At 46.1% G+C, this 23,129-nt stretch overlaps 2 protein-coding genes across 9 annotated transcripts; one reads left to right on the forward strand and one right to left on the reverse strand.

Annotated features, from left to right (window-relative positions):
- Positions 1-604: 604 nt before the first annotated feature.
- On the reverse strand, positions 605-4,705 carry LOC135895891 (heterogeneous nuclear ribonucleoprotein 87F-like). 4 transcript variants are annotated; one of them, XR_010562514.1, is made up of 7 exons: positions 4,555-4,705; positions 3,511-3,729; positions 2,807-3,062; positions 2,283-2,690; positions 2,095-2,159; positions 1,018-1,078; positions 605-774 (listed from the first exon to the last, which is right to left on the reverse strand). XR_010562514.1 is itself a non-coding variant. In XM_065424114.1 (6 exons), exons 1-5 carry the CDS (start codon positions 4,567-4,569, stop codon positions 2,122-2,124), a joined length of 936 nt encoding a protein of 311 aa, XP_065280186.1. In that variant the 5' UTR covers positions 4,570-4,705; the 3' UTR covers positions 1,670-2,029; positions 2,095-2,121. The 4 variants fall into 4 exon arrangements, 2 of the variants coding, with proteins under 2 accessions (XP_065280186.1, XP_065280185.1); XR_010562513.1 differs by having other exon boundaries at positions 2,268-2,690; XM_065424114.1 differs by lacking the exons at positions 605-774; positions 1,018-1,078 and adding an exon at positions 1,670-2,029.
- Positions 4,706-4,791: 86 nt separating this feature from the next.
- Positions 4,792-22,348, forward strand: LOC135895892 (chromobox protein homolog 1-like). Of its 5 annotated transcripts, none has more exons than XM_065424115.1 (6): positions 4,792-4,931; positions 5,704-5,838; positions 11,679-11,862; positions 12,970-13,020; positions 15,538-15,635; positions 21,142-22,348. In XM_065424115.1, exons 1-6 carry the CDS (start codon positions 4,798-4,800, stop codon positions 21,287-21,289), a joined length of 750 nt encoding a protein of 249 aa, XP_065280187.1. In that variant the 5' UTR covers positions 4,792-4,797; the 3' UTR covers positions 21,290-22,348. The 5 variants fall into 5 exon arrangements, with proteins under 5 accessions (XP_065280187.1, XP_065280188.1, XP_065280189.1 ...); XM_065424116.1 differs by having other exon boundaries at positions 11,679-11,844; XM_065424120.2 differs by lacking the exon at positions 4,792-4,931 and adding an exon at positions 5,313-5,458.
- Positions 22,349-23,129: the final 781 nt, after the last annotated feature.

The following is a 23,129-nucleotide window of genomic DNA, read 5'->3' on the forward strand; positions in this document are numbered from 1 at the left end:
ATACATAAAGGAGTTTGACTATGTGCAAATTTCTATTCAGCTAGACAAACTTTTTCACCACATGCCACAATACCACTGTTATTAGCTACTCCAACATACTGTTTGTCAGAGGCAGCAGTTAAGCTGCAAACCTTTCACAAAACTCCATTGATGGTGAGAGATCACAAAACTTGCCAGAAAAGCTCCCAATTTCCCCGAGCACTATCTGGTAGTAGAGTGGTAGTTGTGTAAAGCACATCGAGCTAGTTGCATTTTCGGCCTGGCCAAGGTGCATCCACGCCTGGCATGAATTGCAGGATGCATGGAGTACTGCCCATTCTAATGAAATTGTGCTCAACTTGTGTACAGCATTCCTACTGTCAATTGCACACAAAAATTTTACCAACCTCAAAAACCAGTTCCCATATACAGTGAATGCTGCACTTGCTTTTTAAAAGCACCACTTTCTGGAAGCTTTAACACAGCCTCCTAGCAAGTTCTCAATAACTACTTTGAAACTGCTACCTAACAGGATAAATGCAGCTGTGCGTCGCTTATGCACATACTAGTGCCCGTAGGCGTTTGAGGTTGCCATTGGCCTCTCACTGCGAGTTATGGAAAACCATTAGAACCGTGAAACTTTTTATTTCAATGTGTCCACGAGATTGTACAAGGGCAGGGCCGCAGTGCATTCGATGAGCCAACGGCAATGCCTGGTGCAGGACCAAGCAAGTGGGCCAGCAGGACTGCTGCAGGAGGTTCCAGCTCCTGCAGACTTTAGATCTTAAAATGTCCCTGTGAATGGGAGAGGAAGGCAAGTTATTAGAACTGAACACACAATTTGTTCAGCAATGCATACAAAGTGCTTTTACCTAGGCTATCAGGCTAACATGTACAACATTCACTGCACCTGTGGGCACATCTCTACAGGAGGGGCATTCTGAAAGCCTGTATAACAAAGCAATAGCTCTATGCAGTTTCCAAGACCAAACATGAGCTAAATGAAGACGCCAAACCAGACAACACCAGCACACATACCTTTTGCCTGGCTCCTTGGAACGCCACGTCCTTATGGCAAGGCCAGCAGCCTGTTCGAACTCTGGAGGCAAAGCAAAAGTCCTTTTAGATTGAGAGCTACCCACACCAAAGCTGCTGCGTTTTGCTTTCCAACTTGCATTTGCCAAAGGCAAACAAATGGCTAGCTTTAACAGTGGACACCAGTCCTTAACCATTTCCGGTCCACTTGAGACTGAACAGGACCAGATTTCAAGGCCTACACAAGCACTGCACATACACTAATGCACACGACTGCAATACTGCACAACTGAGAATGAAGCATAATTATGGGAGACTGAGCAACACTGCTTTGGCCAAAGCCACCAGCACCAGAATAGACATGCGGCCTAAAATATGGGCGCAGTCTGGGCTGGCCAGACAGTGGACAGTTTGCGACCGGAAAGGGTTACCCTGCCCTTGGCATGCAGCAGCCCAAGGATAAAAGAAACCTGTGCTTACCTACAAAATGGCCTTCCTGCAGCTGACTTCCTCTCAGCTACGCTATCCACGCCTGTCTACCACCTAGACAGCGAAGCGAGCTCCAGTCCTTGGCCAGCTCCGGCAGCCATGCCTAGCTCTGCCTTTTTACGGGATAGACGACTAAGGCTCACGGTAGACAGAAACAACAAGACTCTCTCTGTACACTAGATGCTGTGTGTTACAACACTAGTCTTTATTGACCCAGACGTGAACCACAAGACAACATCTACAGGAGCAACGGGTGCCTCTCTGGCTAGGGAGAGCGCTCTTGCATTTGGGGGACCACAGACACGTGAGAAAGAAGAGACAAATGGTATAGACACAAAGGCGCATATGTGATGAGGACGGGGTTGTATGTGATGTGCTGCGGCTGGCTCTTCCTCGGAGGACACGCACTGCCTGAGCTGCTGCTGGCACAGCTCCAGACCTGGGCTAGCCGGTTGCCTAGCTAGCTCGGACCAAGCTGCACTGCCTAGCCCTGGCTGCTCTGCCCTCTCAAAGCTTTCCTGCCGCCCTGCGGGTCGGAAACACACCAAGTCACTCCCAGGCCCACAACTCCCGGCCGTTATGAATACTCACCCCCCAGTTAAAACCACGACGACTTGTTTATCTCCGGTAGCCGCCGCCTCCCGCACTGCCGTTGCCTGCAACGGAAGAAAGCATTGGTGAAGCCCGCGAAGTCTACACAACACGCCCAAGCCACTTCAAAACCCCAATAAGAAACACGAACGTTAATGCAGGTCAAGACTCACCATATGAAGACTCACCGTATGGGCCGGACCCACGCTGGGAGTAGCCACCTGGGCCTCCGCGCATGGGTCCACCACCATAGCTGTTGCCGTAGCCGGAGCCAAAGTCTCCGCCGCCGCCACCTCCCCAGCCGCCCTGGCTGAAGCTGTCTCCGTAGCCGCCTCCGCCGCCTTGGCTCCAGCCGCCACCGCCGTAGGCGCCGCCACCACTTCCGTAGCCACCTCCGCCGGAGCCGTAACCACCTCCGCCGTAGCCGCCACCGCCATATCCACCACCGCCGTAGCCGCCTTCCCAGCCGTCGCCACGGCCACCGCGACCACCCCTGAATGCGGGCCGCTTGTCCTTCTTGAGGTTTTCCATTTCTTGTTTAGAAAGGGCCTTCTTCACTTCGGTCCTTTTTCCCTTCAGCATGTGGTGGCGCTTCACTGAAAAAAGACGACGGGCGAGTTCGCACTTCAACGATCGAAGGTTGTACACCGAATCAAAGCGCATCCCTTTCTAATCAGAATGGTTGCAATTTTATACAAGCAGAGGTGCTTACGGACAATCTTGTCCACTGGGTCGTAGTCGTCGTACTCGACAAAGGCAAAGCCACGCTTGCGGCCGGTGTCCTTCTCGGTGACCAAGTTGACGGAGAGGATGTTTCCAAACTGCGAGAAGTAGTCCCGGAGATCGGACTCGTCGACGTCGTCTTTGAGACCGCCAACGAAGACTTTCTTCACAGTGGCTTGCGCCTCGGGTCTGCCAGCCTCCTCACGTGGTACGGCCCGCTTTGGTTCCACCTCACGGCCATCGACCTGCGCAGACGCAGGATCCAGCGAAGTCGTACGATGCGTCCAGCCCGCTCTAACATGCCATTGAGCGCCTGTCTGCTTAGGTGATAGAAAGGCGCCAATCTCGGGAGGAGCGAGTGCTATCTTATGGCTGCTATAACGCGAACTAAAAACTAAGGGGCTACGCGGTAATGGGAACGGCACGTGGCTGTCGAGAATACAACGCCTGCCTAATGTAGCCGTTCATTCCGCTCGAGCTTGTAACACGTATCTATTGCTCCCGACCGGCTGATGACGCAGGCGAAGCACCGCTTCGACCACTGACATAGCGCTATGACGAATTTAACCACAGCATCAAAATTATCGAACTGGCGGCTAGCGCAATAAAATTGCGAATTAATGACGGGTATGAAACAGAAGGCCAGGAAATTTCACCGGCCAACGGAAAGGATGCGAGAAAATTATGGCGCACCTTGTGCGGTCGTGCCGCTTGCGCGTCGTCGACCATGTGCGCGCGACGGAAGGTGATAAAGCCGAAGCCACGGCTCTTTTTGGTGCTGGGATCTCGCATGACGACGCAGTCCACGACTTCGCCCCATTGCTCGAAGTGGCCTTTCAGGCTCTCCTCCGTGGTCTTGTAGTCCAAGCCGCCGATGAACAGCTTCCTGAACTGCTCAGGCTCACTCTCATTCTGGAAAAGAAGCAACGCCCAACTTTACAAACCTACGAAGACCGCGCAAAGATTGATTACATTAGAACGTAGGCCTTGGTTAATTTTACCCGAGACATCAACGGGCCCGGCACGTTCCGATTTTTTCCCTTCATGAATGAACTTCACTAACAATTACCGAAGCACCCGGCGCAAGCGACAAAGTGGGCGGGAAAAACTAGTGACAAAGCGCGAAGAATGGCTGACGAGGCGCACTTGTCTAGTGGCAGAGGAAAACTTACAGGACCTGCCTGCGAACGGTGCCGGTTATCCTAAGCCTACCTCGAACAAAGGAAGCAGCTTCCGTTTACGTGACAATTGGTAACTCAAACGTCGAACCGCGCTAACGTTTTGTTAGTCACGCACTGCGTAATTTCCTGGAAGAACCCTCGCATTAATTTATAATAAACATTTCAAAAAAATCCGACGCCGTGTTTATTTCCAAGGAAATGGAACACCCGCCATGTTGAACGGTATAGAACTAGGCTTAGGTGACCGGCGTGCGCGCTCAATCCCGACGAGTCAATGCACCAATTATTAAACCAAAGCTGAATATTCGACGCCGGACATTTCACCTACGTGATACAAGCACTTAGAAGCAGTAGTGCGATATTCCATACGAAATCCATGGGAGTAACTACGCCCTATGCCGAACATAAGCCGGTATGGAGGAAGGGGGGGGATGAAAGCCAAGTGCGACGCATTTCAGTTGCCACTGAATATACGACGGATGCATTATTACGGCTAACACTACGAACGAACAGCACTAACTACTACACGGACGACACGAAAATTGTTAGCACTCACATCTTGGGCACCCATTTCCGCTCGATGGATTGCAAGTTCTAGGAGCTACGAAAAAACGCTGCCGCTCAACGCCAGCGCCTGCACAGAATGCCACGAATGCACGCACTTCAGTAGACGTCATCACAATTATTGGCAACTGCACAATACATTTTGCTCACAAAAAATATTGATACTGATTGGTGAAAAATATTTTATTATTTTGTATATTAACTTTATATTTTTAAATTGCCTTTTTTGAAGCAAATGCTCCGATTATTTGCCGCATTAACCGCGGTGCTTATATCCCATGCTTTGCGTTGTTTGTATGTAATCGAACGTTTTCCCGCCTGTAGTAGTTATCTGTTAAGCCATAGAGTTGATATTCGCCTTGTGTCCAGGTAAATGCGAGTGACGAAAATTTCTAGACGCGAACTTGTTCATCCATATTTTGTTTATGAAACTACATGATTAGCTCATCGATCGTTTGGTGAAGTTTTCTCCGTTTCATTGGTGATGGTGACAGGTTGTGCTAAACAAAGTTTAACATGGCGCTCACGTTATCTCGTTTTGTGGTGCGCCGCTCTCGCTTTCACTGTTAGTTACGTGCGCTTCGACACGGCTCAGTCTCGATTATTCGAGGTCGTTTGAGCCGCTTCAGCGCTATTCTCTTTGGCTCGCTGTGGTTCGCAGTTGGGTTTGAGCGTGCGTCTGTTATGCTAAGCCTAACGTTGTACGGCATCTCTAAACGTGAACCGTTGGTTCGTGTTCACCGGGCGGAAAACCCGAGTTGCTCGAGCGCTATGATAACGAATAAATAGCGCGCTTTTAAAACACTGCGTGAAGCTTGTCTCCGCGTAGCATCATGGTTAGCGCGCTCTCTATCAACATTCGTGGAGCCTATCTACATTTCTCTCACTCCCCGGAGGTAATTCTACATTTTGCATACGAAGCTAATCTAACGATAGCACCACCAGCTCACCTCAACAGTCTGCCTGCATTTCCTGGAAATTTAAACAGTCGCATTAAATAGACGAGCGCGCGCGCGGATGTATACAGTATCCGTGAGTGCGGCATGCAGTTGACTTCTGCGTGCGTTCGTTAGCAGTTGTGGATTAATCTGTTTCGTTGATTTTTTTTGTGTGGCACGCTGCGTTTTTCCTGGCCTTGCAGGAAAATGTCTGGGAAGCGCAAGAGCCCCGAGGGCAACTCCTCCGGCTCGGAAGAGTTCGTTGTGGAGAAGATTCTCGACAAGAGGGTCCGGAACGGGCGCGTGGAATATTTCCTCAAGTGGAAAGACTTCTCTGAGTAAGCTGGCAAAAACATTCGACTTGCGCACAGTAGTCTGACGATGCACACAAGAACGCTCGGATAAGACGCCGGTAGCAGTTTCGGGGGCTTGCCCGGTAGCCCCGCCGTGTTTTTTTTTTTTTTTTTCCCCGGTGATCGGTGCACTTATGTGTGCAAAAGTTTCGAGGTGGTTTGCTGGGCTATAATGGCCAGAACTCAAGATAATGCTTCGAAATTCGCGGTTTTGAACCGGTGTCTCGGCGCGGGGGCTTCGGTGGGAAATTGAAATACAACTTTGACCTTCGTATTCTCATCTAATGTTCAACCTAGTGTCACTTAAACAACTAGAACAGGGCTTTGAAAGACTATCCTATGAAAGTTGATTGTCTTTACCGTTAGTGTGTCCAAAGAAATACCGACATGTTTTCGACTATTCTGGGATGAAGGTCCAAATGCTCTAAACCTTCCTGGCAAGCACCAGAGTGCCCTAGATTGTTACTTTTATTATGTTGTATCTTGCATCTAGATTAACTTATCTTGTATTATAATATTTGTATCTACAAGTCAGTTTCAGTACCAATTGGACAGTCATGACATCACAACACAGCGGCTCGCTCTGTTACAGCAACTGCTTTTACATCGACAAATCAGAGCAGCCAGAACACACTTCAGAGACTTGTAACGCTTCCTTCAGTAGCATGTGGCTGGTCTAAAATATCTCATCTGTGCATACTGAGGAAGAGTGACACACAAAAAAAAAATTAAATAAAAATGAAGTTTTGGAAAGAGGATATTTCTACTTGAAAAAGTGCAGACTTTTTTTTTTTTTGTCAAATAACTTATGGCATCATATCTACAGTGATGTGCCAGAATTTCTTTAATGGGCAGAAAATTGCGAATTATGCCTTCCTTTAAGATACCATTCCAGAATACGCACCTAATTGAGTGCAGCTTCTTGGCCTAGGTTTTGCTGCCTGGTTATTTCTGGTTGTCGGGGAAAAAAGTAGTGGTCACAAACTGCTGATGCATGCACTGGTCAGCCTGGTCCAGTGGTCGAAAGACACGCAATGGTCATGTCTCACCAAAAGCTGGACACATGCTGCATAACCCATTCTTGCCTTATTCACTTTGCACTTCTCTACATTCCACATGGGATAATAATAAAGTCCCCTACTGCTGCTGCTGTTGTCCCCTGTACCCATGGCTGGGGCTTCTGTTAGAATGTACAGTGCCCTTCGTGTCCTTCTTGCCTTCTCTTCCCTGTTAGCTCGTCGGATAAAGATCTCAACAACAGTGTGTCGGACTGCTGCATCAACTCTCACGTCCCCGCGCGCACACACACCACCACAGATGACTTGTCAACACGGAGCGAGAATATTTAGGAGTTGAAACTCCGATCAGCGCGGGCACGCGCAGCCAACCAGATAATGTCACAATAATGTCACGCACCAACAGAGTCGCATGCAGTGGTGGAGTCTTGCAGCGCGCCATGCAAGCTGGGGGGGGGGGGTGTAGTGCCAAAGAGAACCTCAAGTGCGCCTCATAATTAGTGTTTTTGGTATGTAGGACCTCAGAATAGTGCCTATAACTTTAATAAATTTGTTGCACATGCGGGAATTGAGGCATCATACCGTGATTGCAAAGTCAGCAGCTGTCTAACAGAGAAAAAAATAATAATTTAGATAACTGTTTTGTGTTAGTTCTCCTTTAAAGAGCATTGCCATATGCCTGAATTTGAAAGGACATTTTATGGCTGTTTCATTGTTCTTCCCAAGCAGTTCAATGGTAGTTAAGTAAGTGTAATCAATTATTTATGACTACTATTTGAGGAATAAAAGATGCACAATGGTGCTCATCTACATTGTGGATACTAGCAGTATTTGTTCTGTGTGTGCAGGTAGAGCCCTCTTATTGTGCTTGCTTCAATTTGACTGGCTGCATGAAACATATTTCAAGCAGCTCTATAGTAGGCATACGTTAATATGTGATGCAGTTTTAAGGCAAATTTAATGCAAGCTTAAACATTTTTTTCCTTCCCGTTGGGTTTATGTATCGCTTCTGACATGGCAGGTGGTCTGGTCTGCAGTATTAGCCGCTTCCAACCATCTCATCTTTCATGGCTTATGCTTAGCTTGGGATGTTAAACAGCACTCGCTTGTATAAATTGGCAGGTTGTGACTGGCTTGTGGAGAGAATGAAGTTGAATGTGGGTTGAGAAACCACTGGTGCAGCAACTGTAACACAATGTGCCAGCATATGTTATTGTTCGCAGCATTCAGGTTATCGTTAAAGGAGTACTGACAAAAAAGTTTTGTTTTTTACTTCCGCATTCTTAGGTAGTTGTCGATAACTATGATTACACTACGAAGGGTACATTCGATTCGCCACCTGAACCAGTTCACGTGGTGCTGCACCTTGCCATTCGTTTCAGCAGTGCAGCATTGGTTCACGATTTTGCTGCACCCACTCCACTGTCAGTGCCGACTTGGTGCAGGTGTACAGGTGCGAAGCAGCGGCACAGCAGACGACGCAGCACATGGACGCGCGCACCGTTTAAACCCTTCTTATGCACATCTGATGTGTGCGCAAGTGTGGTGTGTATTTACGTGCCAGAAGCCGATCATGCTTGCAGTTCAGGACTTCTCAAGCTTACACACTCCGACATAACGCCTGCACTGGGCCTGCACCTCAGGAATCGAGCTGCACAATTTCTTAACTTCTCGTGAACCGCCGTGAACTGGTTCCTAGTGGTGCAGGCGAGTCGAACAGACCCGAAGCCTCAATTTCCTGAGATCACTTGAAATATTTCATAATTGCACCTTTTAAATAACTCATTGAGAATGCACATCAAGCGCATCATGCCCTTGGACGTGAAAAGGGGAGACTCGGCACATTGCCTAAAGCCAAAGTGGCGGTCACATAGTATCGAAAACAGCTTGAGAGCCTGCCAGCCAGTCCAGTGTGGTGTTCGAAGGCCATACAAGAACCACTTTGCCAAAAGCTGTCAGATGAGCCCTTCCAGTTGTGCACTTGTCTTGACAACACAGGGGGACATGCTCTGCCTTCTTGTGCCGTTGAGCGCTGAATGGACTATGCTTTCTGCCGCATGAGCATAGGGTGTGCACACACACACACACCAGTGTTCTCTAGTGCCACGAGACAACCACAACCAGTTTCGTTGACACGTTGAGTTTCCTTTTTCACTATCGAAGCTGTGCTGCTCCTGGCGCGCATATTGAAATGTCCACATTGAAAGTTAACGTAATTGGTTGTTTGCTGCACTCTCGGGGAATTGAGGCTCGATAACGTAATTAAGGTGTTGGGGGCTATCTGTAAAGCAGTAAAGAAATGCTAAAAAAAAGCTTTTAAGAAAGATGGCAAGGGCACAGCTTGCGTGCGCTAAAAAGGGCCGTAGCAGTAACTTGATCCCGTTGGAAGGTCCTTGCTGGCACCCATGCATTTCTACAGATCAAAGCATTTGGTTTTTTCAATCTTGAAATTGGCCCTCGCAGGTTAATCTGAACTTATCTGGTCAGACATATACTATTGTCAGTGCCGTTTGCTCATCACAAGACAGCAGTAAAACAAGTTTTAGCATGGGGTGGCACCAACAATGCACCACTTTCATGTATTGATTATGCAAAAGCTAATTCAAAAGATGTTAACTTACGTGCTAAGCTTGCAGCAACCCAGCTGCTCTGCACAGCATAAATATTTATTTATTTAGTAAACAACCAGTTACTGCAACTCCGAGATGCTGTTCCCTTCAGGAATATTTTATATATGTACATATAAAATAGCTTGTTGACATTGAATTTGCGCCACTAAATCAGACACTCGACTCGCGTTCTTGGGTTGATGTTGCCAAGTGGTTGCACATTACATTTTGAAGACAAAAAAAAAATGGGATGACAACGCTGCCCTGCTTGACCATGCCTATTCCCGTAACTTGCCCCCCCACAACTTATCCCAAAGACTCGAATAAGAGCTTGCATGGGAAAGCGCCTAAGATCTGGAGGAGACGAAGAAAACAATGTGAGCATTGAGGATCATCAGTTACTAAGGGTTTCAAGAATGCTTTCAACAATGGATAAAGTAGTGGAACAAGTCCGTTGTGTCACAGCAGTTGTACTTTGAAAAGTGGTTAATGTTTTGTAACATTCGAAGGAATGTGCAGATATATTAAACTTGCGAATAATGAATCAGATATTGTCTTCAAATCAAAGTTAATATACATTTAGGTCCTTTAATAAAATAGTCACTATTTGAAAATGCTAATATTTTGAAGAATACTTAACATAGTCTACTGTACATGATCAGACGAATTTTACACAATCGGCTATATTTTTCTATGCATCCACAGTAGAAATAATGTGATAGCGCATGTTGCCTTGCTCAGTCAACGAGACTCTTACAGCTAAACATGATTGCTCGCAATAAAAGGTTTTACGCACATCACTCGAAAGCGGGTATTGTTCGTTAATATTTATAGATGCAACACCTGTGTCCTTTCATTGTATTAAGTCGGAATGTTTCATTGCAGCATACTTTATACAATAGTGGCACCATCTGCCACGACACTTCGAACTTGAAAAAGAAAACTTCTTTTCCCCATTCTGTTGCTGTTGCAGACGAGACAGGTGTCTGGTCGCGACTGTGTACAAAGATATTAATTGGTTCACAAGGTTACCTTCTTATGCTAATAATGCATGGCCACGTCATCTGAGAGTTCCCAAGTTTGCACACAATTTTAGCGGTTCATAATGCTCCTTCTATGCCTTCAATAAAGCATGCTTATAATGTGCAGTGTAATTGCGGAAACTTCCTGTTGTAATGAATACCAGGATGTTCAAATTATTCAGTATTAATGGTGGAAAGGTTGCACATTATATACAACCTACTATTGTTATTGTTACTCATATGTTATTTGCTTCTGGCTCTGTCTGATTCGTGTTCAATTTGATGTCAAACTGCTATTCGCACTCCCCTTAATTTCAGTGTACGGTGCATTTGACTACAAACCCTTGAAACATGGACCACATTAAATTTTGGGCAGAGTCTGGTAAATAGAGCAGTAGTGTGTGTGCGTGCGTGCACGCGCGCTTTTTTTTTTACATCTTTATTTAATTTGACCTTCCAGATAACTTGGTCGATCCCGCTGTGTTCAAATTAATTGAAGTAGACTACATACTGTATGTAAAAATTTGCATTCACAACGGTATGCAGTTCGTGAAACCAAACCGTAGTATTTTTTTTAGTGCAGGCAAGACGCACATAAAGGTAGGCTAATCTTTATACAAAAATGAACTTTCAACATAACACACCTTCACTTACTGTAAGCTCAGCTGCTGTAAATCTCGCTAGTCAATGCCGCGAGCTGCTTGCTACCTTGCAGCTGCCCTCGGCACCATAAATGTCATCCTTGGTGCCATAGAGTGCATATGCTGTGCTTCAGCTAGTCTGAAGCACAGCGTATGACTAGCACAGCTAGTCAGGCTGGCTTTATGGTAGATGTGACAGAGTAACTCTATCAGCTCCGTACTTTCGTTAGCTTTGGTCACGAAAATATATTGGCAGGTCATTTCTGGGCCACATTTTCTGAAAAAGAAGGTCGACCTGTATTCAAATAAATGCGGCAAGTTGTACACAGGGTAGATTTTGGGTTTGCTGTTTCTGAAGCTCCCTTCCATCGTGTGGGGCTGCTCTTTATTCTTCTGGGAGGGGAGAGCTGCTCATCTTGCTCAGGGGATAAGGCGTCCTATCTGCATCGGTGCGTGTGCATTGTCCCTGCAGGTACGGCTGGTTCAGTCGCACTGCCGTCCCCCTCATTTTCTGTACCTTCTTTTGTCATCAACCAGTTCGGAGAACACATGGGAGCCGCACTCCAACTTGGACTGCACTGAGCTAATCCAAGAGTTTGAGGAGAACCGCAAGAAACGGGAGGAAAAAAAGCGTACATCGGGAGCCAGGGCCAACGGTGCAGCTCAAGAACCCAAGAAGAAGAAAGCCAAGGCGGCCTCCGAGGTACGGCAACCCTCAGAGGTGTGTTCATCATCATCATCATCAGCCTGGTTACGCCCACTGCAGGGCAAAGGCCTCTCCCATACTTCTCCAACTACCCCAACATGGCCACTAATTGTGGCCATGTTGCCCCTGCAAACTTAATCTCATCCGCCCAACTAACTTTCTGCCGCTCCCTGCTACGCTTCCCTTCCCTTGGAATCCAGTCCGTAACCCTTAATGACCATCGGTTATCTTCCCTCCTCATTACATGTCCGGCCCATGCCCATTTCTTTTTCTTGATTTCAACTAATGTGTGTTATTTGTCAACAATTAAGGCGGGGTGGCAACAATGTGACATCTCAGCCTTAGTCCCTTTGACCAAGTTAGTAGTATTGCCCTGGGATGCAGTGACAGCGATGCCAAGGGCATTACATTACTCTAAAAGGACAGTTCCACACATAAATTATGGGAAGGGTCTGCAGCAGTAAAAGAACGACCAAAGCTTTTGCTTCCTTGTTTTCTATTTAATTTTGCCACTGCCAGCTGCCATTTAGAGTGGGTTTAAAATACAGACCTGCATAATATGTTGCTATGATTTTATGAGAAATTGCATTCACTAATTTATTTTCAATCCCTTGGAAAATTTGTAACCTGCTGAGGATAAAGTCGTTGAATCAAATCCTGGTGGTGGCAACTGCATTTCAATTGGGGCGAAATGCAGAAGCGCTCGTATTGTGCTTGGGGTGCATGTTAAAAAATCCCAGGGGGTTAACATTGATTCAGAGCCCCCCCACCTCCCACTATGGCATGCCTCCTAATCAGAGTGCTAATAGTCAGAAGTGCTCAAGGCTATGCTAGTGTGTGGGACTGCCATTGTGAAGCATGGTTACAGCTCTAAGGATGAAATAAAAACATAGCATGCACAAGACAGGTGCTAGACGTCCAAACCAAAAGTTGCCCAGTGCGGTGCGCTAGCACTAACAACTGCGTTAGTGACGCACTTGATGAGCATGATGATGTCTGTAGTAGTTCTGCTGTACTGCTTTAGGAATTGCTCAACTCGTACGTTGCTTGTTGTAGCGTATCAGCATGTGCACCGGCTGACGAATAATGTCGCAGTTCATGACAACAGTATTGTGATTCTAGCTGAAGACCGATGATGTCTTCGAAGTCAGCCAGGGTGAAAAGGACACGAATGTAAGTGAAGGCAACAGTTGTGAAGATCCAAGAATTTTGATTTCAAGGGAGGCCATAGTGATATTCGACAATCTGCAGCTTTACTTCACTTGTAGCTCCAGCGTTTTGCCGTGGAGCATGCTGTGAACCTTGGTGAAGGAAGGTTGGCTGCAGTTGTGTCAGACAAGGTGTGCACAGAAAATTTAGACATGCTTCATTCAGTCTGTCTTGAATTCATGATAAATAAAGGGTTTCTTTTGTTCAACATACTTAGCCTACTTTAGTGTTACCAGTATGGTGCACAACTTTTACTTCATATAACGAATTTTGGAGGTCCCAAGCACTTTTGTTAAAAAGACATCTGACTGTACTGCACTCACAGGCAAGCTTTGTACAGCATTGGTGGTTTGTAAAACATTGTCAAATCAGTCTACTCTTCGTGCATCATGACATGGGAATGTGCACAGCAAGTTGTATTAAAGGAGAACTGACACTCAAGGCCAACTGCAGCAGAATCTAGGACCACATAAGATAGTGTAGATATATGTTGAAGAACCTCCATGCAAAATTTCGCATTTGAAATACGAGCGGAAGCATTGCGAAAGACTAAAAAATTGTCTTTTGATACTGAAACTGGAAGAGAAAAGAAATTCCGCCATTACCGTTTGCTGGAAGGGATCCATAACCTAAAGCGTACAGCTCCTTACATGGCTTTCAATATTAAGGAGACATCCAGGGCGTGCTGAAAAATTTCAGAGGCAGCATGCTGGGACTTGCGTTGTAGCGGCAATCACTGGGTGCATGCATCGTCTGTTTTGGTGCCATTTCAAGCTGCTAAAAGGAAAGCTCTGCATTTACCAGCCTCACAGCTTTGCCATGATTGTTTTAGTGGTATATACAGTAAAACCTCGTTAATTCGGATTTGACAGGAGCGGGAAAAATGTCCAAATTAACTGAATGTCGAATTGGAGATATCAAGAAAACACTACAAATGCTTGCTATGCCAACCCGCTTCTAGTTATTGAATGAATCGACAAATCCTGTATTTATATTTGCACAAAAGCATTGCGGAAGCTGCAGTTCATCTCGTGGCCAATTAGTGCTCGCAGTAGCGAAGGCGTTGCAACTTCCTTCGCAGTGTGGCCATGGCGTGCGCCTTCGTCCAAGACACACTTTTCACTATGCACGCCCATCCCAATAATTTTTTGCCAATGACCCAATAGATCGCCTGTCCATCGCAATGTAGCCGAAACCACACGGACGCGTTGTAACACGAAATCACAGTCACTATCGACACGATAATCGATGACGACCATGCAGTTCTCGAGGCACGCTGCCGACACGTGCATTGAATTAAAAAGTAAGAACTGTTAGCTGCAACTACCAAATGAAACTCCGGTCGCTTTCGACGCGATCATGGACCGTGACCATGCAGTTCTCTGGGCTAAGGGTCCGTGAGGCATTATGCGTGGTGGTAAACACAAGAATAAATACTGAAAGGCACAAATAGGCACGAAGTATTTCGCCGTTGCTCTTGTGCGCATAAAGTTTCCGTTAATGAATGGCGATGAGAACTCCACCGCTTTGTTTCATTTGAACACTAATGCCTCTTTTGCTATGCATACTTACAGCACTCCATGCTCGCCGAGCTGAGAGAGTTGCCCAAATTAACCCTTGTGCTACCAAATATGTCTGAATTAATGAGTTTGATTCCATTAAATAATGCATGCGCCTGCCAGGACCCAAGGACGAGTCCGATTTTCCGAACTACCAAAGGTCGAGTTAACGAGGTTTGACTGTACTACTCATTTATAACAATTAGCCAAAGTGAAATTTCATTTCTGTTATGTCTTTAATAGCTTTGTTATAAAGCAGTTTGTTTTTGTTTCCCAAAAGGTATACTTATCATGATGTGCCACGTAAGATCGGCAGGTGAGAGCAGGACATCGCAGCGTTTTGGCACTTGCTCTGGCTCTTTTGGTGGTCGGTTGTGCTACGAGCCACACAATGAGTAACAGCATAGCAAATGATGAGTGGGCCGGAGCATGTGCCAAAATGTCACAATGTCCTGCTTTCATGCCACTCTGCATGTTGCAGCGTTACTGCACGAACACCTTCTTTGAAACGAAACCAAAAGTTGTTCATAGAAATCTCTTAGTGATCTTATAGGGTGCTGTGAGGCTTGCTAGTATTTTTGTTGACCTCCAAGACTTTTGCTAAAAAGAAAAATTTATGGAAATGTCATCTTGGTGCTCTTTTAACACATTCACTGTGGCAATTTTGAAGTCTCGATTCCTTTGCGATATGACCCACCTGTGAGTCACCAGGAAGTTATGCTCCTTTGAAACTTTCTCATCCTACGGAGGGATGGTAAACTCTCCTTTGATACTGAGCAGACTTCACTTGCGCGCTTTAAGAATTCTCTGCACAGCCACACAGGAGGTATAGCTGCCATGACCCATGCTGCAGTGAACTTGTTAACGAGGACATTGTTAATGCGAGACATGCCAACTGGAGCTGGATGTCCGTGGGATGCAGGAGGAGACGCAACCACGAGGCTTTGATCGGGGGCTGGAGCCAGAGCGGATCATCGGTGCTACAGACTCCAGTGGCGAGCTGATGTTCCTGATAAAATGGTGAGTGTCAGCCTGCTTTCCAAATCATGATTAGCACTGCGGGGACGCTCGACTTTCTTGACCCCTATTACGTTTTCCCAGCATGGCTCTCGCGTCTCCTGTAAGCTTGCTTCACCACTTAGCTAAGTGCGATCGGTGTAGTTGCAGAATAGGGTGAGAGATGGCACGAGTGTTGCGCTGCTAACTCTAACAGTGAGGTCACTTTGGCACAAAAGGGGGTAGCCTCTTCCACTTTGGCTTGTGGTCAACAGAGTGCGCGAACTTGGTGCACGCTATGCAGGGGACCGTCTTGCAAGGCTTTGTTGCAGGGCACCAGGATAGACGAATGCCGTAGATTGAACGCACTACCGTTCACATGACTACACGCAAACGGTTAGGCGTTGGTGCCCAGCGCGAAGGTGAAGGTATTCGCACGATATACTGTTGCGGTTGGTGAGCTGGACTTCTCGATTCGTCCGCGCCCATCGGCATATTCTATTGGTGATAATTGGGCTGGCAAGCATTAGTGTACGAAAAGTGCAGTAAATGCGTTTGTGATTGTCTGTGCTGCTGTGTTCATTTCTCTCAAGAGCACATTTGACAACCTACAGCATGTCTATGTGTTCACTCCCCGCCGAATTTGCATTGCAGGGTATTGGGGCAACAAGCATGTTGTGCTGCTGTAGCAAAGCAGCGTTTTGCTAAAATGCAGTCAAAATACCATAGTTACTTGCACAAAGAATGCACATCTCTTTTATATGTCACTAAAATGTCTCTTTCTCCTGCTTATTAAACTAGCTAAACGCCTTTGGGAGTTGTTGCGAAATTTTGTTTTAAACGAGAAAAATGCTTTTTTACGAAACGTGGATCTGCAACAAGTAGTCGTTCAACCTTGCGTTACGGTCCTTTTTACTAACAAAAGCTCACTTTTGTGGGGAAGAAAACCTTGAAGCTTGGTAAAGAGCACAACAACATCAGTCCTTGCAGCACTAAATTGTTTCCTTGTTATATGTGCACAAGATGCACATTTTGTGCATGTATTTCTTTGTTGCTAATGGATCACTAAAGTTCGGAAAGTGCTTTCCAGAAAGCCAATCTCGAAACTCGTTCTTGCCTTCTCTGTCTCTGCTTTTGTTGTCACTGTCAAACTCCATCACAGGTTCATTGTCAGTCATCACTCTGCTCTAGCAGCGCTGCCATTTGGCAGTTTGTCAAAGCTTTTTGCCTCTTCGCTGGAAGTTTGGCATTCTCCACCACGTGCTCCCCTCTTTTCTGTTTATGAAAGAAAAGTGGTGCCATTTAGCAAACAAGCATGTCATTACCGTTTTTTCCTAGTGATGGTAGCACATATTTTGAATACAAATATTTTCCTTGTTTTCTAACGCAGTGAGACTTGTGTATCTGTGCATGTGTGCTCCCCAGTTAAAGGGGTTAATGATCGCATCCTGCAAATCTGCACGGCAGGCTTTTGCCTGGTTTGGTTTTGACTGATAATGATGCCCGACTGCCGGCGCCAGATGTTCCCTGGCACTTTCTGAAGAAAGCCGGCATTTCCTTTTCTTTGTCGGTTACATGTAGGCGGAGTGATTGGATTGCCAGTGCGTATCAGTGGGGCGGAATGCAAGGTACACTGCCGGCTTCAAGCTCGAAGCAGTTGAGTATGCTTTCAAGATTGGCAAGTGTGCATCGACAAGGCACTTTATTGTCAATGAAGTACCTATCTGCTATTTAAGACAACAGCACAAAAAGCTGCAGTCTACCATCAAGACACTCACCAGGAGGCAAGGTTAAGAGGTTACTAGTGGAACTGTTGTGCATGTGGATACTAGTGGAAGATTATTTCTTATTTCACTGTCATTGAAAGCTTCAAGAGAATTGACATCTTATACCCCTGTCACACGTCAAATCTAATGTCATTTCCAACAAATGACATTTGTTGCGATTAGTGTCATTATCACAGCGCGCTGTCACACGGTGAAAACTAGTGTAATTTGAAAATTATGACAATGGCGATAGTAAAAAAAAAGACACGCCACAAACCCACTTTTGTCCAATAATTATTTCAGTATGCTAAATTCCACTAGAATATGTGATCGTGGCTTTCAAACCGTAGCGTTCGATCACTAACTTGTTGACATTGCCAACGAAGTCGAGCCAAGCCAAAGCTGAGGCAAGCAACAGGGCGAAGAGAACAATAGGCGCATCCACTACATCTGCTAAAGTAGTACGAGAAGGGCAGTTGCATGCCATCGCCGTTCTGATGTGCATGCGGGCTCCTAATATCCTCATTCTTGGCGCGTGCCACAAAAAAATGCGCGTGTTTCTACGCCAAGTCAATTGAAGCGGCTGCGGCCGGTGCTCCAGTGCAAACCATCACGACTTCTGCGGCGAAAGCTAAAGACGGCTGGCTGTCTGGTCACTGGACTGAGTAGTTTTCTGTATTTAGGCATGTGATAGACTTCAATGTCATTAAAGCAATAATTAGGTAACAAGATTGATAGAATAATAGTGATTTTTGTTACAACAAAAAAGAAGCATGTACTGTTTGCGAAACACTGGTACACTCATGGTGTCGAGGATACACATTCGGTTCCAAACGAATGCGAATGAGTTTGGCGAACTCATTCGTTTGTAAATGTCATTTTCGACAAATGGCATTATCAGCGAATGTTATTCGTTGTAAACGACATTAGATTTGCCGTGTGACAGGGGCATTAAACTTGCTTGTCAAAACCAAGGACCATCTGTTTTGGGACGATGCTATTGAAGCTTGGGCGGCAGAAAGCGTGGATTCCTCGTGGTGCAGATTTGATGTGGAATAAATGTTTTCAAGATGACAAAAATAAGATTCGGCCTGTTCCCGTCACTTCCATATCTGTTTGATTTGTTAGTAGCTGGTTTTTGGAAGCAGTGTAGATTGTTAGTGATAGTAAACTTACAGTGGTAACTGAGCACAAATATTTAGGTCAAATTTTCACTTCAGCTCTTAGGTAGAATATACACATTGATGCAGTATGTAACCGTGCAAACAAAGCCCTGTAGAACCTAGAAGTCATTTGTGTTGTACAACACCTGAAATAATAAGCTTGGCTTATAGGACACTCATAAGCCCTACTATAGAGTATGCCAAAATTTAGGAAGCACACACAGTAAAAAATTGGTACAAAAGTAAATGTGGTAGTCTCGGCTGTGGACCTTGCCTAGTTCCACAGGTCGGCAGAATAAAATTATACTAACACTTGCCAATATTCACTTGCATTCATATTCATTTCCCACTCATACTCGCTTCCACTCCCACTGACTAACACTCTCTCACAAAGATACTCCCGTCCACTCATACCAAAAGTCACTTGCATTCGTAACCACAATACAGTGAAACCTTGTTGAACTATAGTTGGCCGGAGCTCGGAAAAAGTAAGTACTAAACGGTAGTACTGCTTAACCGAAAAGCATGAGATCACCCACTTACCTGTCAAACGGAACTTGGAAAGAGTGCGATAAAAGGGCAAAAACATGTAATATTTATTCACTTCGCTCGACAAGTCTTATTTTCATTTGATGCTGTGGCGGCCTAGCAGCGACAACAGCAGCCTCAAACTCAAAGCTGTGAGCCAGCTTTTCAGCCAGTCCCCTCTTCTCTACAAACACTCACACGGCAGATTCCTTGTTGGTGTTGCATATTCTCCGTGCACGGGCGCGGTAGCGCTGCGGAAATCGCGAAGCGCCCTTTTCATTGCGGGGTGCTGTTCTTGTCGCGACAATTGCATTCATGAGGCTGACATAATGTGTAGCTTCTGCCACTGTCGGGCCTGAATCACCTGTGCTGTCACTTTCTGTGTAGTCCTCGTCACTGTCGTTAGGCGACACTTCGGCAGCAACAGAGACAACAATGGGGAAAAGTCGAACCTTGTAGCCAACATCTTTTTGCAGTTGCAGCGTCGCTGCCGAGCAGCTTCGCATTCCAAATGCCACACAGTCAGTGGTAGATCCCCGTCGCGTGCTAGCATCAACTTCTTCATGCTAGGTTTGATAGCTCGAACAATGTCCAATTTTTCTTCTATGTTGAGCACCCATTGTGTAGCACCCATTGTGTTGCACCCATTGTGATGTTGAGCACCCATCCGCCTGATGCGAGTCTTAGCTTGCACAACACTCTTGGACACTGCAACGAAATGATGTTGATGTGGCCTCATGCGCAAATGCATAGGGCACTTGGAGGTCGTTGCAATCTTTGAGGGTTATTGTTCTGCCAGGCTGCCCAGTGGGGACGACGCGCTGCAGTGATTGCGCGACGAAAAGTGGAAACACTACGTGTTAACCAATATGTACGCAATATACTGGTACAGTTTGTTCGGATACAAAACTCATTATGTTCGATGGCCGCTGACTCGAGGATTTGACTTTGCTACTTTTCAAACAAAACTACTGTTTAAGCTAGCACGGTTTAACAAGGTTTTACTGTAATTGGCACTCAATCCTGTGCATACTCGCACCGTTCGTTCCTCGCTTACGCTCTTTCTCACGCTTGTAAAGTCGAGTGTGGAGAGGGTATGCAAACTTGTGCGTATACTGGCAGTCCAGAGCCAGAGAATGACAACACTGCTTTTATTGCACTCAATGGGCTTGAAGCTGTTGAGTGCAAAGGGGACTCGGGCATGGTCAGTTGTCCGTCGCTTTCGTGAGGGGGTCTTGCCTCTAGCAGCAGGGCTGTTTGCAAAGTTCTGTGGTAATTTCTGTAACCAAAGTAAAGAAGGTCTTTAAAAATTGCAGAGCATTCGCTGAACAGAATGGGCATCAAATTAATATTGGATAAGAAGTGAAGACATGTTTTGTGGCATGAAATAGCATTCAACTAGGGTTGCCAGCCGTCCCAAATTTGGTGGGTCAGTCCCAACTCTTTAGCAAATGTCTAGAGCCCAGAATTCACCCATTCAAACCGGTCAAATCTACCTGCTTTTTAATGAAAAACAATAAACAGACAGTGTCTTCCTGGTGAAGTTGGTGGTGAAAATGGAGTACATGAACCGTATTGTGGGAGCCACACTAGAGCAATGCCTGATCATCAACTAGATGTTGGATCGCCTTTTAATGCTTTTTAGTGCATGCATAACAATGTCTAGCACCCTTTGCACATTTCTTCCATTCTTCAAACATTGCTTCAGTCAGCAATTTGTTCGAGCATGGCAGTGCAAAGGTAAGCAGCGAGTGAGAAAGTGCCAGTCTCATCCTATGACGCTCCCCCGATGTACTGGAATTTCCCCTGCATGTGCTGAAGGGGGAATCGCTGCACGTAACGGTATCGCGTGAGAGGCATTGGACTTTAGATTGTGCTGCCTTTGGGATCAGCCCATGAATAAGACTAGAGTTGGAAATGTATCATGTGAAAAAGTGGCTGTTAACTTGCCAAGAAAGACTTCTTTTAAAAAAAATATGGATGGCAAATGGGTGTACTGCTCAGCACTTGTTCCTCTATTGCTCCGAGTCAATATCTCTCCGCTAAAGGCGCTTTCCACTTGTGCTACTGCAGGAAGAACAGTGACGAGGCGGACCTTGTTCCATCCCGGCTGGCAAACGTCAAGTGTCCCCAGGTGGTGATCCAGTTCTACGAGGAGAGGCTGACCTGGCACACGAGCTCAAGCACAGCCAAGTCAGAAGATGCCGAGGAAGCATCGTGAGGGACAACCGTGGGTGCAGGCCTCTTCCAGTCACCAACCTGCGCTCCAAGAATAGGCCTCAACATGCGCAAACCTCTTCGTGAAGATGACGGACCCGAGTGACGGACCCGAGCACGTGCCCCTTGGAACAGCAGCATTACACGACCCAACTCGGCAGAGCTGCTGACGATTGCAAGCTTGAGCAGCCGCACGCGGCCTTGGCGATGGCAGGCTTGGTCTGTGCGTGGCGATGCGTTGTGCAAGACTATCTGGCCCTTTGGTGACACCCAGGGAAAATGGGGAACGGCTGGAATTTCTGTGCTCACTATATGCAGGACGTCTCTAGAAGTCTAGTGCTGCACGAGCCAGGGGCACATGCTGTGGTCCATCGGCTCACATTGCAGTGGCCGCTGTGGCGTCCCACCCCCAATTGGCTGCCAAAATGCGGGACACATTGTTGATGATGCCCACTGCATTTTTCACTTGTCGTGCAGAGAGATGTGAATGATGAGTAGATGAGAGGTTCTCATATAGAAAAAAAAATGGTGGGGTTAATCTTTTTTTTTTTTCACTCCTTTGTTCTTTAACTTTTTGCCTGCCTCTCCCATTTTTTTTTTTTTTTCCTTTTAAAAGCTGGCAGGCTTCCAGCCTGTCTGCAATTGTGACAAGTCATACAGCATGTTACTTTTTACACGTCACCCTCTTGTGTTTTCTCATAGTGCGTTCATCCATGTGCTTATGTTTTAGAAATGATTACGATGGCTTCTTAAGCCTCTGTTCAGTGAGCACAAGGCTGTGTTCAATTTTGCACGCCTTTTGTTTTATGCTATTGTGTACCCCCTTTTTGCTGCCTGTGTCACTTTGGTAACTGGTCTTTCTCTCGGAGATGTGGGCCAGACGTGCCACATAATGTAAGCCTGTCAATATTGCCTGTTCTGTGAATCGAATTCTGTGCCGCCAGTCGTGTACCTTAGCAGCCTGCAGGGATTCATAGACTCGTCATTTGTACTGCAGTCCTGCACTTGGGTTCATGGAATGCCCTCATTCAGGGCAGCAGTCAATAAAATGATGAAGAGGCCACTGCTGTCATGTTTTGGTATACTTCCTGTTCTTTTGTTCTCTTGTCTGTACAAGTCATGGTCAACTAAAACTACAAGTAGTGAAGGTAGCTTGATAAAAGTGTGAAGTAGTCTTACTTTCAGTGGTGCTTCCACCTCAGCACAGCAAAAACATTCTGCACAATGTGTAGGTGTTTAAATAAGAAGGCTTAGTGTATTCCATCCTTGCTGCTATTTCTTCCAAAGCATTTGCTGTTAGTAAGAGACTGGCTCATCCACAGGGCATCTTCTTTTAACAGGTGCTTGCATGTGTAATAGATCTAAATTTTTCTCTTGGTGGATTTGTCCATCAGCTTTTAGCTGGCGTTACGTGTTGCAGTTCGAGCTATTTCAGTATATTGTGGGGTACGTAAACAGTTCATTCAAGACTAGTTACATGCATAGCCCGTTGGTTCGGTGCACTTCGACTGACCTGCCTTGAACTAGCTCAGCTTGGGGACTTGAGTTTGGCCAGTGGTTACTCTTATCTGCTTGTGTGGAATATAATGGAGTGAAACTTCCATATTTGCTGCTCAAAGGAAATTCCCTCTATAGCTACCACGGGGTTTGTCCTTGGGTACAAGTTAGTCTGCCTGTTTTCTAGTGCTATGCAGGTAAGATGAAATGCACTTTTTGCCCGCATGATGGCCCAACAACTTTTGCAGGGTTGGTAAGCTTTTCCAGTATTAGTTGAACTTCGGAGCTCGGAATGCACTGCAGTTCGAACTGGTTCGAGCAGTTTTCGTGCCAAGAAAGAGTCCTGC

This window comes from Dermacentor albipictus, chromosome 4, assembly GCF_038994185.2.
Source record: "Dermacentor albipictus isolate Rhodes 1998 colony chromosome 4, USDA_Dalb.pri_finalv2, whole genome shotgun sequence".
NCBI classification, from domain to species: Eukaryota; Metazoa; Arthropoda; class Arachnida; order Ixodida; family Ixodidae; genus Dermacentor; species Dermacentor albipictus.